The sequence below is a fragment of the Lepisosteus platostomus genome, chromosome 4 (genome assembly GCF_059453375.1).
Source record: "Lepisosteus platostomus isolate fLepPlt1 chromosome 4, fLepPlt1.hap1, whole genome shotgun sequence".
Taxonomy (NCBI): domain Eukaryota; kingdom Metazoa; phylum Chordata; class Actinopteri; order Semionotiformes; family Lepisosteidae; genus Lepisosteus; species Lepisosteus platostomus.
Genome location: NC_142614.1, coordinates 46,016,924 through 46,031,549, shown reverse-complemented (window position 1 = coordinate 46,031,549; position 14,626 = coordinate 46,016,924). Strand labels below are relative to the sequence as shown.

General features: G+C 37.0%; 1 protein-coding gene across 5 annotated transcripts in view; it reads left to right on the top strand.

The window, feature by feature from the left end:
- The window catches only part of pde8b (phosphodiesterase 8B), a 102,143-nt gene that overhangs the window by 67,331 nt on the left and 20,186 nt on the right, over positions 1-14,626 (top strand). For all 5 annotated transcript variants that reach the window (XM_088629621.1, XM_088629620.1, XM_088629619.1 and 2 more), the window contains 5 exons: positions 3,730-3,818; positions 6,257-6,335; positions 7,392-7,532; positions 7,977-8,065; positions 9,446-9,500. In XM_088629621.1, the coding sequence (XP_088485747.1) occupies positions 3,730-3,818; positions 6,257-6,335; positions 7,392-7,532; positions 7,977-8,065; positions 9,446-9,500 (453 nt within the window). The remainder of the gene's footprint in view (positions 1-3,729; positions 3,819-6,256; positions 6,336-7,391; positions 7,533-7,976; positions 8,066-9,445; positions 9,501-14,626) is intronic.

Sequence of the window (14,626 nt, the reverse complement as noted above, 5' to 3'; positions counted from 1 at the left end):
ACCCAGTTGAGTTTACATTTCAGATTTATTAGATGATCATCCAACTTCTCTTTTCTTTTCACAGATAGGCTCTTTGGTGCTTTTTATTAAATTACTCTTCCATGTTTTTTGAGAGTTTGCAAGCTGGAAACAGGAAGTGAGATTGTTAGTTTTCTTGACAGGATGATGACAATATATCTTTTTGCTTTTGATGTTAGAAATAAACCCAGCGTGCAGGATTTCGCAAAAGGCTGCAGCAGAAGAAAATCATAAAGCTGTTTCACATAACTATTTGTATGACACAGAAAACAAGTCAGCCTAGAGAGCAATAGAATAATAATTTTGATGCAATAGTTTGCACTCTTAAGAGTGGACTGGTAAAATTAGTGGCCTTGAATAAAAAAAAAAACATCAGAGCTAATCATAAGATTTATGTACAATAACATGGAATTATACAAGGTCACATTGTGCTGGTACATTCTTTAGATAAAGGAGGCAACAGTTCTGGAAAGCCTGTGGATCAGGGAATTTCCACATGTTAACAGTTGATTGCTCCAAGTACTGTAGTTACAAAACTATTAAATATTGAAAGCCAATTGAAATGCTAGTAATGGTACTTCAAAAGACATAAGCATGTGAACAGCTGAGCTCTAGGATGCAAGGTTAATAGGTAGTGAATGAACAACAGGTAAACTAGGGTATTTCATTTCAGCCGGTTCTTGTATTAAATTTCTGGAGTTTTAAATGGGTGGAATGTTTAGGCCACCAAGGGAAATAAAAAATGATTTTTACAGTGAGGGAGCTGCAAAAAAAAAACAGTAAAAAAACACTTGTTCTCTGAGGTCACAAAATGTTTGTCATGACTTTTTACTGTAATTATTTTAAGCTTTATTTCAGTTATTTATAATTCAATAATTAGTTGTTCATAAATTCAGCATATGCTAAGGATTATCACTTGGTTTCAGCTATCATATACTGTATTATATTAACAATGAATTACATTTGATACTTACATTATATTTGATATTTAAATCACTGTACACCATACATGAAACAAAAACATACATACTGGGAGAGATCAGTAGGTTCAGACAAGATGGGGGAAGGTAGCAGTGTAGAAAGACCTGCCATCCTCCATCACCTGAGGAATTAAAGGAAGACAATTGGTTGTGTGACATATAAGAATCAGGAAGATGAGGCCTGCGGGGTCGCTGCACATATGATGTCTACAGAAGACATCAGAAATCAGATCTTATATACAGCCAGCAGCCATATTGCTCTGCAACTCACAACTGGCAACCCACTGAAGCTAAGCAGGTGTGAGCCTGGTCAGTACCTCCTGGGAAAAACTAAGGTTGCTGCTGTTAGTGGAGCCAGCAGGGGGCGCTCACCCTGTGGTCCATGTGGGTCCTAATACCCCAGTGTAGCGACGGGGACACTATACTGTAAACAGGTGCTGTATTTCGGATGAGATGTAAAACCGAGGTCCTGACTCTCAGTGGTCATTAAATGGCCCAGGGCATTATTGTAAAGAGTAGGGGTATAACCCTGGCATCCTGGACAAATTTCCCATTGGCCATTACCAATCATGGCCTCCTAATAATCCTCATCTATGAATTGGCTACATTACTCTGCTCTCCTCCCCACTGATAGCTGATGAGTGGTGAGCGTTCTGGCGCACTATGGCTGCCTTTACATCATCCAGGTGGATGCTGCACATTGGTGGTGGTGGAGGGGATCCCCATTACCTGTAAATCGCTTTGAGTGGAGTGTCCATAAAAGTGCTATATAAGTGTAAGCAATTATTATTATATTTACACAATTACTTCAACATAATTTGCACAAACGTCAACATATTTTTTCTTATTATTTATCCCAGATATTTAGTAGATTCCCTGGTCTTTATGGTTGAATATTTCCTTGAAATTCACTGTCTGTCTATGTAAGGACTAAAGGACATTACAGACACAAGCTGATTTCTTCTGTCTATTATTTCCTACAGAGGACATTCACCTCATTGTATTACATGTCAGTAATTTGGTTTACTATAGCAGATGTGATAAACACTTGCATTATCAGCATATTAAGTTTTTGATTTCTTTTTCTGGTATTTCTGGTGGGTATTTGGAAACTGTTATATCAAAATAAATTTGTTTTTGCAGGTTGTTTCTGACCAGCAAATGAGAAATTGTATTTTTTTTTTCAGTTGACATCCTAGTCCAAATGGTATACATGGAAAGTGGTTTGAACAGTGATTACATTTCCTTGCAAAGGGGGCATTTAACACTGTGAACATTCAGGAAAGCTAGTTGAATGTAACGGGATGAGCATATAGCCTAGTCAAGTTTATTAAGAGGCTTAAAGAGAAATAAAGTAGCTTTGATGATGCTCCAAAGTTTGGTAGAGCAAGTACATTAGTGAATGATACAACTATTGAACACATCAAGAAGATCACTCTTGCTGATGGGTTGCTTTTGTTAGGCACAGGGCAAGCACCTTACTGATCAGTCCAAGCTCTGTGGAGAAACTCATCCGTGCCTGCAATACGAGGTCTACTGAACCATAAATGGATCAACATAAGCATCACAGATTGGACATGCATGCAACATGAATGCAAGCTGAAATAGAGGGGCTGTGTTCCTTTGTGCAATGGTCATTACTAAAGAATTGTGGATCCGCCACAATTTTTATTGCCAGATTTTTCTGCGGCATCACTCAATCTACCTATCCCATCTCAAACTGCAGCCAGCCAAGGCCTTTTCATTCAGGATGTAGTTTGAATGCATTTTGCAGAGTCTGTGAAGCAATAACTCACTGAAGCCTTTGCCCATGTCACTCACAGGACTTAATATTAGCATTACATAATGTGTGTAGAGCTTGCCTGCATAATTTTTTGCTTTCCACTACCTAGCTATGTAAAAAATACATTGTGGTGGATATGAACTATGTTGAGAGGTGGAAATATAAACAATATATGACATTACATATCTCAACTATTAGGTTAAATAAGAATTGTCTATTAAAACTGCTTGATGTGATTCAAAGACTCTTTCCTCATGCTTCCCATAATGTACATTTTCTGAGTCACACTAAATTAGAATTATGTGTGCTCTGTGACTAATAAAGTTCACAGTCATGTATAGTACAAAATAACTCCCTGGGAACAGTGGTCATATCATGGTTAAGAAAGGATAGCACAGACTGCTGAATATGTATTTGCTGATAGTTATTTATGGCGGTTAAATGCATATGTATGACTTGTGATGAAAGATCTCTGAAGTGTTTTGCAAAACTAACAATATTGCATTGTAAATCTGACAGCCAGAAGAAATCTAATTTATACACACTGTAGTGACGTCAGCAAATGGTACTATATACAGCTATACCGCAGTATTTATCTGCAGTATGTATCTTAAACATGGGGTACATTGTGCGTCATTAAACTTCTGTTGTTTGATCATGCAAATGAATTCTCTGCTGCTCTTATTGTTACTTTGCAGCTTGTTAATTGTAGTTATATATAACCAAGGTCTTATTTACTTATTTATTTATAAATTTATTTATTTATTTATCAGTCATTGTCTGATGAATGAGATTTGAAGAACTAAAATATTCCATGGGTATGAAAATGATTTTTCCTGAAACTAATGTCTTTTTATGAACATATTAAGGTTCATGACTTCCTGAAGTAGTGGTACTGAATAACATCTGCAACAAATTACTGACTTTACTGAATTTGCTTACTTACAGAGATATGTTGAAAATAGCAGTGTAACAGCGTGCTACAATGAGCTCATCCAGATAGAACACGGAGAGGTGCGGTCTCTTTTCAAGCTAAGGTATGTCCCTTTCTTACATCCTGGTGCTTTTCCTTCTTTCCTTATTTTCCCTTAGAAACCTGCATCCTTAGGAACATAAGAAAAGTAATGAAGAGTAATGAGTAGTAGCTAATATGAGGATCTCATCCAGCCCTTTCTTAGAATGCTGGGTATCGGATTCAACAAAATGACTAGGCAGCTTGTTCCTCACCCCCAATAAGAAGAACACCTACCTTTCCAATGAGGAATCAATGCCCTGCCTGCCTAATGATAGTCAGGGGCACCTAAAACAGTAACTCCACCCATTGTGAGGGTAATTATTTAATTAGTCTTTAACTACTCATAACACTACATGTGATAGACCTGTCCAACGACTTCTTGTTTTCCCTTTTTGTGTTTAGAACCATTTCTCTGTTTTTTAGGCTTAATGAAAAAATGGAGGCTTCTATGCACATCCAAAATGAAAAAAAAAAGAAAAGATTTTGTTATTAAATTGCAAGTAACAAGGCCCTAATTCCATGGCAAATGTCATATAATATTTAGAGTGCTTGAAAAAGATACTGTATTTGTGAAATAGAAAAGGAAAAGGGAGGATTATAAAAATTACAATTATTTTATGTACTGTAGATCCTAATATTGATGTGGCAGCCGTCGAAAGGCTATGATGTGTACAAAGAGGTCCTAGGAGGTGTCTGCATTTAAAAGGCAAACATTTGTTGAAATGACTCAGTCACACACTGGATCTGTTCTTGTTTTAGTGGACTGAAAGCTGCCTGTGAAAAGAACAAAACAAGAAGTGTGATTTTTTCTGCAATAATGGTTTTGTGTGATAATATTTTTTAAATAGTTTAAATTCACCACTGCTTCTATTACTCAGACTTAAGCTTTATTGCATTTTTCAAAGGAAAAAAAAACTATGCTTAATTAATTTGGCTCATACATGTTGGACCACTAGCCATTACAGGAAGATTCAGAGAGCTTTTTCTTTGAAGTGGTTGTTTTTAGCCTTGCTGTTATGGAATAACTGTAAATGTGAATCCCAAACATATTTTCTGTGCGTAGCACACAGATTACTCATATAAAGCAAACAGATCAAATGCATTCTGTATATTATAATTACAGTTCAGATAATTTTCTGCATGCTTCAAAGTGAGCATTTTAAATTTAACGTTATTGCATGGGCTACACTTGTGTCTGACATATTAAAATCATATATAGTAAGTACTGCAATTACATTTTGGTAGAGTACTAACAAATATCTATGAGAGAATATAAAACTTTTAAAGAAGATATCCACGTTCTATTTCTTGAACGTGTTTCAGAACTGTCTCCACCTTTCCCACACAGTTTGATTTTTAGATCCTGCCTTCTCTTTGTCTAAGTATCTCGATGTAAACAGAGTTATCGGGCTGTTTAAAAAGAATTTCTGCATCACCTGCAGATGTTAATCCTCTATAAGCACATAAGGAAACAGTTCGCTGCCGACACGTTCCTTGCAACACTAAGGAATGGTTCAGCAGCGTTCCCCCAGCTCAGGGTAACGGAGCAGTGTCTGTGAACAGAGGTGCAGCTGTCACTGCCAGCACTGAGAGGAACCCGCACAGCTGGAGTGTGGCAGGAACCTGCTCTGCTGGCTTTGACCAGGCCACTTGATCATAACCAAAGCCTCTCCTTCTGCTCCCCAATTAAAAAGGGAAATGGAAAAATGGAAAAATCTTCCAAAATGATAACTGTGGTTTCGAAAATGCCATCTGGATAAGTTTGAAATATAGAAGGTGTCAAAGTATTTCCCCTCGAGAACGGTAATACATGCTGGAAAAGAGTTTAATGTAGAATAAGAAGTCTAGTTTTTCCCAAATACTGTATATATGCCGGACAGCACAGTGGCGCAGTGGCTAGCATTGCTTCCTCACAGTACTGGGGCCCTGGGTTCAATTCCTGGGGTGCTATTTGCGTAGAGTTTGTATGTTCTCCTTGTGTTCATGTGGGTTTTCGCCTGGTGCACTGGTTTCCTCTTAAAGTCTAAAGACATACTGGTACGTTATTTGGCTTACAGGAAAATTGACCCTGGTGTGAGTGTGTGTCTGTGTGTGCCCTGCGATGGACTGGCATCCCGTCCAGGGTGTGCCCTACCTTGCACCCATATAGTCGGGATGGACTCCAGCTCCCTCAGAACCCTGTATTGGATAAAATCAGAAAATGGATGGATGTATATACGCTTAGTTGGCAACAGTCATATGGTTAAATTTAAGTCCGGTATGGAGCTGCATCAAAATGCGTGGGCAGCAAAGGAACAGGTAAACGTTCACTCCATAGCTTTCAGCATGGAATGAACCTTTGCCTGTTTAAATTCAAATTGTTTCTCATTGATTGCAGCCAGCATTTTGCAGTAAATCTTTTTTGGTTGACAGTGAATTACATCAGACGTGAATATTTATTTCTGCTGCTGTACCCTGTAGAGCCTGTAATTCAGTCTTCACTGCATTGGAGCACTGTCAAGAGGCAGTAGAAATAACCAGTGAAGACCATGTCATACAGGTAGGATGAAAGGATGGTGAACAGAGCACACATTACAGAATACTCTCTTAAAGGTACTGAAGCCCTTTTTTAAACCTAAAAAATATACATTTCAGAAATTATTGTACCAAATAATCAAAATGTTCCACTATTTGTAACTCCAAGTCAGCTTTGAGCAAAAAGAGTTTTGATGTACTTGGAAATACTCTTGGAAGAGTCCTGAGCTCTATGCTGATTTGGCACTGGTTGGCCCAGATCTCTCGGAGTCCCTTTAATCTTACTGAATAGCTCCCTGCAACAGATCTCCACCCTCACAGGGCTCCTGTTATAGGTAAATATATGTAAGTCATCACTGTCTAACTGGTTATCTTACAAGTCCAATCCACCTGACAGCAACCACCTATAACTCTCCAGTGCCAAATCTAAATGACATAGCATAAACCCAGTCAAACACCACAAAAATAAATAGTGAGGAATAATCAAGCAGGTGACCCAGACCACAATTACATACCAATCGTGTTCACATGTTCCTTTTGGGCTGTTTCTGTGCCAGTATGCTAGATGAATTGGTCCCTAATAAAACTAATTATCTATATGTAGGGCCTGCCCTGAAAAACCCTGCTTCACCCTGTGATGGGTGTCACCCACATGGCACACAATGGAATGATATTTGAGATTTGGTTTAGTTTGCTTTAATATTGTTCTGATCTCATTTGATAAACATATTTAATGTTAAAAATGAATTTTCTTTTTTAATACCAATTTACAAACATTTTTAAATACCATTTGACTGTATATATAATCTATTGTGTTTTTTAAACACTTAATTCTAATTTATACAAACCTAGTGAATTTAAACTTATTTTGTCTGAAAAATGCTTTGCTCTGTTTTTGTGATTCAATTACATTGTCCTTTAACAGGTTAGTTTACATACACGCAGTTTTCCTCTACATGCACGTCTAAAAGACAAAGGGTTTCTTTGTCAGTTATGAATTACATTGTTAATTATTAGAGCTTTAGTCAGGACTTTTCTGCAAGAGTGCAATATTTTTATTTATATTGCATCTTTTTCCAAGTATGTGAATCCAGCCTTTGAGAAGATGATGGGGTACCATAAGGGAGAGCTCATAGGCAAAGAACTGACTGAATTGCCAAAAAGTGACAAAAACCGAGCTGATCTTTTGGACACCATCAATACGTGTATCAAGAAAGGAAAGGTGAGTGAATTAGATCTGGTCTCTATAAGAACTAGAAAGATCGTCATTTTACTGGTTACTTTAAGTCAGTGGAAGAAAAATTCCTATCTACAACAATAATCAGAGAAGTTACCCATTTACACACGAGGATACTCTTAGTGAACTACCATACTCAAGAATGCAGCAGTAACATCCCATTAGGGACTTGAATCCATCTTTCAAGTCTAGAGTACAGAACTCTGTCTGCAACTATACGGCTGTCCTAATGAACATTGGAGTTTTATCTTCTACAAGAGAAATATCTTGGAGATTTTAACATTTAAACATTTTTTGTGGGTGCAGCCAAGTTCTAATTAAAATGAAATGTCAGGTCTCATATAGAATTGCTGTTTGCTTTGTAATTTCTGGGCAATGGCATTGAAGCCAAATTGTGCACTCTGTCAGTGATTCCCTGTCTTGCTTTAGGAATGGCAGGGTATTTACTACGCCAGGAGGAAGACTGGAGACAGCATACAGCAGCACGTAAAAATAACGCCAGTCATTGGTCAGGGAGGGTAAGCAATCAGTTCTCCCTGCTTCCTTTACATTGAGGTGCTCGAGCAATTTAATTCTGTTTTTGTCCAACGAGAAAACTTTGATGGCAACCATGTGTAATTTCCAGGAAATATTAGTTGCTATTCAGTCACAATGGAAGAACAGTAAATTAATTGACCCTGGTGAGTTTCTAGAATTTAACAGCTAGAAAGATTGAATAACATCTCATTGTTCCCTAAAAATAATTAATTCAGGGTCTTCAGGTCTTCAGTGGCTCAAACTGATAAAGATACTCACTTAATGGGTAAGATGAGCCCCTGTAAGCCCTATAACTAGTTTACAGCTGGGCTGTGTCATTAGTGGCCAAAGTTAGTGAAACAAGGGTGTACAAGTGGATGAGTCATGCCATTGAATGGGCTTTAGTTGGATTTCTGTGGTTTTGCACTTAACAACAATAACTGCGAGGTTTCTAACAGTTTTTCTAAGTATGAGAGTACCACTTATTCAATTAGTGCTAAGTGTCTACTGAGGCACTGCAGAGCTTGCAGCATGGCTGGTAACAAGGGGCACTGACAAGCTGTCATGTTGGAAAAGCTTGTGCAGAGTCCTTCATTCTCCCCTTAAAGTACAAGGATTATACTGGCAAGCCACGTTGGTTGTCAGTCAGCCATGACATATTGGCTGGGTATAATATATTTGTTTAATATTAATGCTAGGGTTTGCCTCATTCGTTTCTTCAAAGGGCTGTGACAGTATACCGAGCCCATCTGTTCTTGATTTTAAGATCATAACAGTGGTTGTGGTTGTAAACTTGGAGATGAGTCAGCAGAGATTGTGAAGTCATATACTGTATCTGAGTATTTCTATGTGCTTGTACTGTACCTCCCTGGGTAGGATTCAGTGGCATGCGGAAGGTTGTGTTACATTTAAATACTGTAATTGGCATTCTCATGTTTTTGTCATTTCGCTGGCTACTATTGGTTATTAATAATAAGCCACTCTGCTGAAGTTCACAGCTGTTCTTTCTAAGGGCTTCAGTTAATTTTGCATGAGATAAAGTCTTAGGCAAAACATTTAACCCCTTCAAAAAATCAGAATTATGTAATAGTTTTTTTTTGTCTTTGCTGTTTGTTATTTTCTATTTAATTAGTCTCTGCTGATATTTGAGCAACTAAATTGTTTACCATATTTATTACATTCTTTGATTATATTCAAAGCGCTTGTGAGTGCCTTTCCATACCTTGATACAAATTTAGAAACACAATGCTAAAATAGAAATAGAATTAAAATCAGCTTGAACCACTTAACAGATGTATTTTTTCTCCTTGCTTTCTCTAAAGTTGTATGATCTGTATTTTCTGTTTGCTAAGAATCACTTAAGTTTTTTTTCCCCCTTTCAGGAAAATTAGACATTTTGTTTCAATCAAGAAACTTTGCAGCGACAATAATAAACAGGTGAGATGTTGTGTGCTGTTGTTAGTCTATCAAAAAGGATTTTGTAAGTTTGAAATAACAAATTGTATGGCTAAAATTGTAACTGCAATAAAATGAATTATTCTATACTACTCTATATGCAGTATACTGTGGCTTATGGCTTGAGTTAAAAAACTGACCAGAAAGACACCACAGTATAGGTCATATTTTAAAATCTTTTCGTCTGTATAAGATTTTAAAAACAAATCTCTAGTATTTTTGCTTTTCTTCAGTTCTGTGCAATGCCAGTTTGCCATTCCATTTAGCTGGTGCTGTACTCAGTGGGTTATGGAAATGACATACAGTCCTCCTCATAAAAGCAACTGGAAGTACATACTGTACAGTACCAGAAATCTTACAAATCACAAATCATGTAGTATAACAATGTAATACCAGTTGTAAGCATTTCAGTGAGATCTTTAAAAAACACTGTACCACTTAGCAATTATTCTTTTATAACAAAAATATTTAAATACACATAAATTGGTTTAATCTTATTAGTGTGTCATTAAAGTTTGTTTACCAAATCCATTAATGTATTTAGCCTTCTGTCCATCCAGCAAATAGCAGAAATGCCATAGTGTGATTTTATTATATGGTTGCCTTTAAAATAGGATATTTGGGGATTTCAAACAACTTCCAAGCTACGATGCTATTATAGTACTATGATCTCGGATAAGGCTCACTGCCAGAGCAAAAACTATTTTTAGGAGCTGAGTGCTATGTTCTTGCCAATATTAGCACATTGGCACTTTCATCCTGTACCTTCAAGGTCATTCCTATTGATTCTTTGCAGCCAAATGGCTTGCATTTCTTTCAGTTATTTTTACATTGTGCTTTTCTTCCCATTTAAGACATTTGGTTGTGTTCTGGGAATAGCAGATGACATTTTTGATACATGAGATTATTTTACGATTCAGGTGAGATACGTGTTAATTTGTCTCACCCACAATGAAAACCAAATGAAACTGCCATTAAGAGACAGTGAAGCTCATTTGTTGCTTAAAGTTGCAAATAATTGATGGGTTATACAGTATATTAGGATAAAGCATCCAGGCTCTATTTGTAAAGCCAACAGGCAAATGAATATTCAATATGTGATGAGTTACATAGAAGCACAGTAAGTTATCTCATTTTGTACTCTTTTGACATATTGGCCACAAAATCCAAATCTGTGAACTAGACACCTTATCTAAAAGTGTTAAATTTTTAGATGATTTTTGGTTCCCTTCAGGGGTGGCATTGTGGCACAGTTGTTAGCATTGTTGCCTCACAGTGCTGGGGCCCTGGGTTACATTCCAGACATGGGGTGCTATCTGTGTGGAGTTTGTATGTTCACGTGGGTTTTCTCCAGGTGCTCAGGTTTCTTCCCGTACTGTTAGAAAAATGGAGAAAAGGATAAATGTTTACTTTGTGAATTTCACCCAAAGAATAAAAGCAAAAATCTTGTCAACTGCTCTATAGCATTGTACTGTACCACATTCTTTGAGATCTGTCATTACTGACATTATAATGCAATTAAACAGGCCTTGAACTACACCCCAGAGACCCCATACATATTTTTGTAATCATTGTTGAGAAGTAGATTCAAGAATACTATTTTTGCGGTAACTATTAATACATTTTTTGTATTAGGATTGTCCAAGTCCAGTTCTAGAGGACTGGTGTGTCTTAAGGATTTTTACATCTCTTAAATCAGCTTCATCAGTCATCTGAAAATTAGATGCATGGCTTCTTGTGTTGAGATTACAGAAATACAGTATATGCTGAACATGACACATAAGAAGCAAACCATATGTTTTTACCATTAATTTCTTATGCAACACTCATTAGCCTGTTTTTTAATGTGATATTTTAAAAGGTGTGGGCATGGAGGTACTGTATGGCATTTAGCAATGCTGCTTCACAGCTCTTGGGTCTTGAGTTAATTACTGTATGGCTCTGTTGGCTTTCTGCAATTTCTCCAGTTTCCTCTCACCTTCCAATGACAAGGTTAATTTGTGTCTCTAAATTGTGTGGGTCTACATACCCTGCGATGGATAGGTGTGTCATACAGGATGCAGTTCATTTTTTCACCCTATGCTTTTGAGAACCTTCCCAGAAGTAAGAAGCTGGTAAAAAAGATTGTGTTGTATCTCTAGAAAATCTCTAGGTGTGTTAGAGCTCACATCTTATTTATGCAATCCGTTACTCCGTTACTGTGTGATGTGAAATGTCTGATTGACACAGGAACTGGATAGCTGCCAGTCTGTGCCCATAGTGCCATCTTATGGCCTAAAGGGAAGCTGATCTCCTCACTCACTGCACTTCAACACCGTTCTAATCTGTGTGCTTGCTCTGCTAATATATGTCAAATCACTTGCATGGTGGTGTCAGAAAAATAAGATTTTAGTCACTTATGCTGGGATAAGGGGTTAATAAATGTGAAATTTACACCATGACTTATTAACTTTCCCTTAATTAACCACATGAAAGAATGTGAAACTTACCACAAATTATCCAATTTACTAATCTGCACCCGGTGTGTCTATTTACAAACCAGAGTGTCCTTTGGCGTCCTCTAGTGGCCGGTTGGCAGCCATCTCATGCACTAGTCTGTCAGACTGTTATCACATCATCACTGATTGATTTTGTAGAATAAACACAATTTATCCCATCCCTGAGATTTGTGGATGTGTTTCTGAAATACATTTTTACAAATTTGTCAGTAAAAGGGTCACAGCATGGAGAGCAGTTTGCATTAGTTGAATAAATAGTTGCAGTTCATAGGTTAATAGAATAAATTAAAAAATACTCATTTTTATTCAAAATAAATAATATTGCTTGTAACATTTTCAATATTAGGATGTTTTTTGTCTGGATACTTTTAATGCAATTTTGTTTCACTATTAAAATAAAAAAACTCCCAGTTCATTTTGCTTTTTATGTTTTTAATCTGTTATCAAATTCCAACATACTGATCTTTATAGAAATGCAATGGTGTTGTAGGAAAAGTATTAGAAGAAGTTTATATTATTTCTTATCAGGTCAGTTCATTTACACACTATAGCCATTATTTATTTGGGATTCTAACTTCACATACTCATCCAAACATTTGTGTTTTGTGCAGATGATTTTCAACATTAGCTTCAATACTTTATCACGATTGAACTCAACACTTTGTACCTGATTGCATTTAAAATAAAAATCTACAAACTCAATGTACAACAGAATAGACACTGCAGGAGAATGACCAATACTGTGCTCACTTGGTAGACTGTTGCTTAGCAACATAGAAATATGGGCGTTGATTGTTGTTAGCTTTAATTCACCAGCACCTCCAACCTGTGTTGAGCCATGTTCGATTCTCTCATTGAGGAGTAATTCATCTTGCAAAAGGATTGACTATGGATGGTAATTGATTAGCAAAGAACTATCTTCTATACTGTACAATATTTTAGTTTACCTTAAAATTAAGCCCACAGTTATTAAAAACATAATTGCTAGACATGTCTACAGTAAATAGGAAGACAACTATTGCATTGTGTTATAATTTGCATAAACTATGCTTATAATTTGTATTTCATTTTATCTAGTGGCAACAAAAAATCCTATATGTGGTGCTCCAAAGTCCAAAAAATAAAACTATATAGTCAGATTGTAACTTGTGAAACACTACAATTTGAAACTAGTAAAGAAACAAAGGCTTGTGTCTTGCAATAGAACGATTTGCAAAGCCTTGTGATGTGATTTGTTTAAGTAAATTCAAAACGTTTCTAAGCTTTTTTTATGAAACATGAAATTCTTTAGTGTCTTTTTTACCTTTTAATTGAATACCTGACTGGTTCACCATCTATATTTAATCCTATGCTCATGTATTCCTTTAGAGGAGAGTGTTTAACCTTAAATCAAGTTAGATTGACTGGTGTCAAGGTGCTGCTTCATTTTGTAGAAGATTCTTCTGAAAGATCATCACTCTGTGATAGATCAGTGCATCAATACCAATAAACACAATACTAGTTTTGTCACTGTATCAAATCAGTAATACAGAAAAGACAAAGACTAGACATTACCAATTACTACGACTAGGACAAATATAGCAGGCACATGGTAACAAAATGAATGATACCACCATAATGCTTAACTGGCTACTGCATCTATGGCAATAGTCCAGCCTGATCGTACATTGTTTTTCACTTCCATGCCTCTCGTCTACACTTTGATCACTTTATTGGCCATATACAATTTCTTGTATTAGGAATTTGTCTTTTCGCATACCCCAACTTGCTCTCCATGAGACACGTAGACAGGGAGAGAGGCTTGGGGTCAGAGCGCAGGGTCAGCTGTTTATACGGTGCCCCTGGAGCAGTTGGGGTTAAGGGCCTTGCTCAGGGGCCCAACGGAGTAGGATTCCTCTGCTGGCCACGGGATACGAACCAGCAACCTTCCAGCCACAGGCGCAGATCTTTAGCCATATATTTTGGACCTTAAATATGGTGACTGAGTTTTTCTTTCAGAATCAGTTATAACTACAAGGTTTACTGAATAAGCCCTGTTAAACTGGCTGCATATAGTTTCACACTGGCATGCTTACTGATTCCAACACACTAGGCAAAAGTAACCACAGTATTTTTGTTATGCTGCAGTTGGTGGTCAAATGTGCAGCAGTGTAATGGTCAAAACCCAAGTAGAGTTTTCAGTGCGCTATTTAAGATGGTAAGGAAATGACTATAGGCGTTGGAATCAGGAGATTTGATGGGAAATGATGCAGGCTGGTAACTGGTCAGTTTGTTAAGAACAAGGCTCTCAGCTAAGAATTAAAAGGGGGATGCAGGGGAGCCAAACCAGAAAGAAAGGATTACAAAAAAAGGAAGAAAAGGGAGAAAAGATGGGAAACAAAAAGGGAGAAAAGAAAAAAATGATCAAGACTAGTAGGGAAAAATAAACACGAAACTACTGTATCGCAGTGCAGGGAAACAGGGAAGCAGGTAAGCGACGTTTCGCAGAGAGATTGAGGCTCTAATGAAAGAAGGATGATACAGCTGTTTGAAGAAATTTAAACAGGGCTTCTAATGAATGAGATTGGTAACTAGATCGGGAGCCTGATTGTAAAAAGGGTTGGTTTAATT